We start from the raw sequence: 1311 nt of genomic DNA, 5'->3' as shown, positions 1-1311 counted from the left end.
GAACGTAGTTTCCAAGAGCTAAAGGATAAATTGACCTCTGCACCAGTCCTGACACTTCCAGAGGGATTGGAAGGTTATGTTGTTTATTGCGATGCTTCAGGCGTTGGGCTAGGCTGCGTATTGATGCAACATGGTAAGGTGATTGTGTATGCTTCGGGCTTGGAAAAGTGCCTATGTATCCCTTTATAAGCATAGGGAATGGGGTCCTCGCGTTGTTCGTACATAATTTTTGGATTTTTTTTCTAAAATGCAAAATTACAAGTAAAGAAAATGCAATAAAAGCAACATAAGCTATAGAAGATACAAATCTCTGAAGTCATCTTCTTTCTCACACGTAGTATCTCTTGATGGCGTTTGAGTTTATTGCTCTTGGCCACTCTTGGCCATCCATTTCAGCGAGGACAACCGCTCCTCCCGATAACACCTTTCGCACCATATAAGGCCCTTGCCAGTTTGGCACGAACTTCCTTTGTATTCTTCTTGATTTAGGAATATCCGTTTGAGCACCAATTGCCCTACTTGGAAAATTCTAGTTCTCACATGTTTGTTGAAGGCTCGCACCATTCTTTGTTGGTAAAACTGACCATGGCAAATGGCGATCATCCTTTTTTCTTCTATCAAAGCTAGTTGCTCATGCCTTTTACGGATCCACTCCGCATCGTCCAATTCTGCTTCTTGTATGATTTGAAGAGAAGGGATTACTACTTCGACTGGTATCACTGCCTCAGTGCCATAGACCAGCAAATATGGAGTAGCTCCGGTTGAAGTTCTGGCTGTTGTGCGATATGCCAGTAATGCATATGGAAATTGTTCATGCCAGTCTTTGTAGTTATCAATACTCTTTCTGAGGATCTTCTTGATGTTTTTGTTGGCAGCTTCCATAGCTCCATTCATTTGTGCGCACACAATTCTTTCATCAAGTTGCTGTTCAAATTAGCCCTCTTGTTTGTTATGATCGATTCTGGGATGCTGAATCGGCATGTGATATTGTTGCGCGCATAATCTGCTACTACTTTCTTTGTTACTAATGCATAAGATACAGCTTCCACCTACTTGGTGAAGTAGTTTATGGTGTCCAAAATAAAGTCGTGCTTGTTTGACGTAGCTGGCTCAATCGGTCTGACGACATCCATGCCCAAGCGGCGAATGGCTAAGGTAATGTCATTGTAGCGGTTCTATTTTTTCCGATTCGAATTTGTTCTTGCCTCATTTAAAAAGGAAAGTGTCCTAGGGAAGTACGGTTGTCAATTGTACCGGAAAAAAGGAAAAAATTTACTTCTACGTAATGGTACTCTAAATGGACTTATTTTT

At 41.4% G+C, this 1311-nt stretch overlaps 1 protein-coding gene across 1 annotated transcript; it reads right to left on the bottom strand.

The window, feature by feature from the left end:
• Positions 1 to 360: 360 nt before the first annotated feature.
• Positions 361 to 894, bottom strand: LOC132048902 (uncharacterized). The gene has a single exon (XM_059439586.1). It carries the CDS (start codon positions 892 to 894, stop codon positions 361 to 363), a length of 534 nt encoding a protein of 177 aa, XP_059295569.1.
• Between the last annotated feature and the right edge of the window lie 417 nt (positions 895 to 1311).

This window comes from Lycium ferocissimum, chromosome 3 (genome assembly GCF_029784015.1).
Source record: "Lycium ferocissimum isolate CSIRO_LF1 chromosome 3, AGI_CSIRO_Lferr_CH_V1, whole genome shotgun sequence".
Lineage (NCBI taxonomy): Eukaryota > Viridiplantae > Streptophyta > Magnoliopsida > Solanales > Solanaceae > Lycium > Lycium ferocissimum.
Note: the sequence above shows the minus strand (reverse complement) of the source record. Positions and strands in the feature narration are given on the sequence as shown.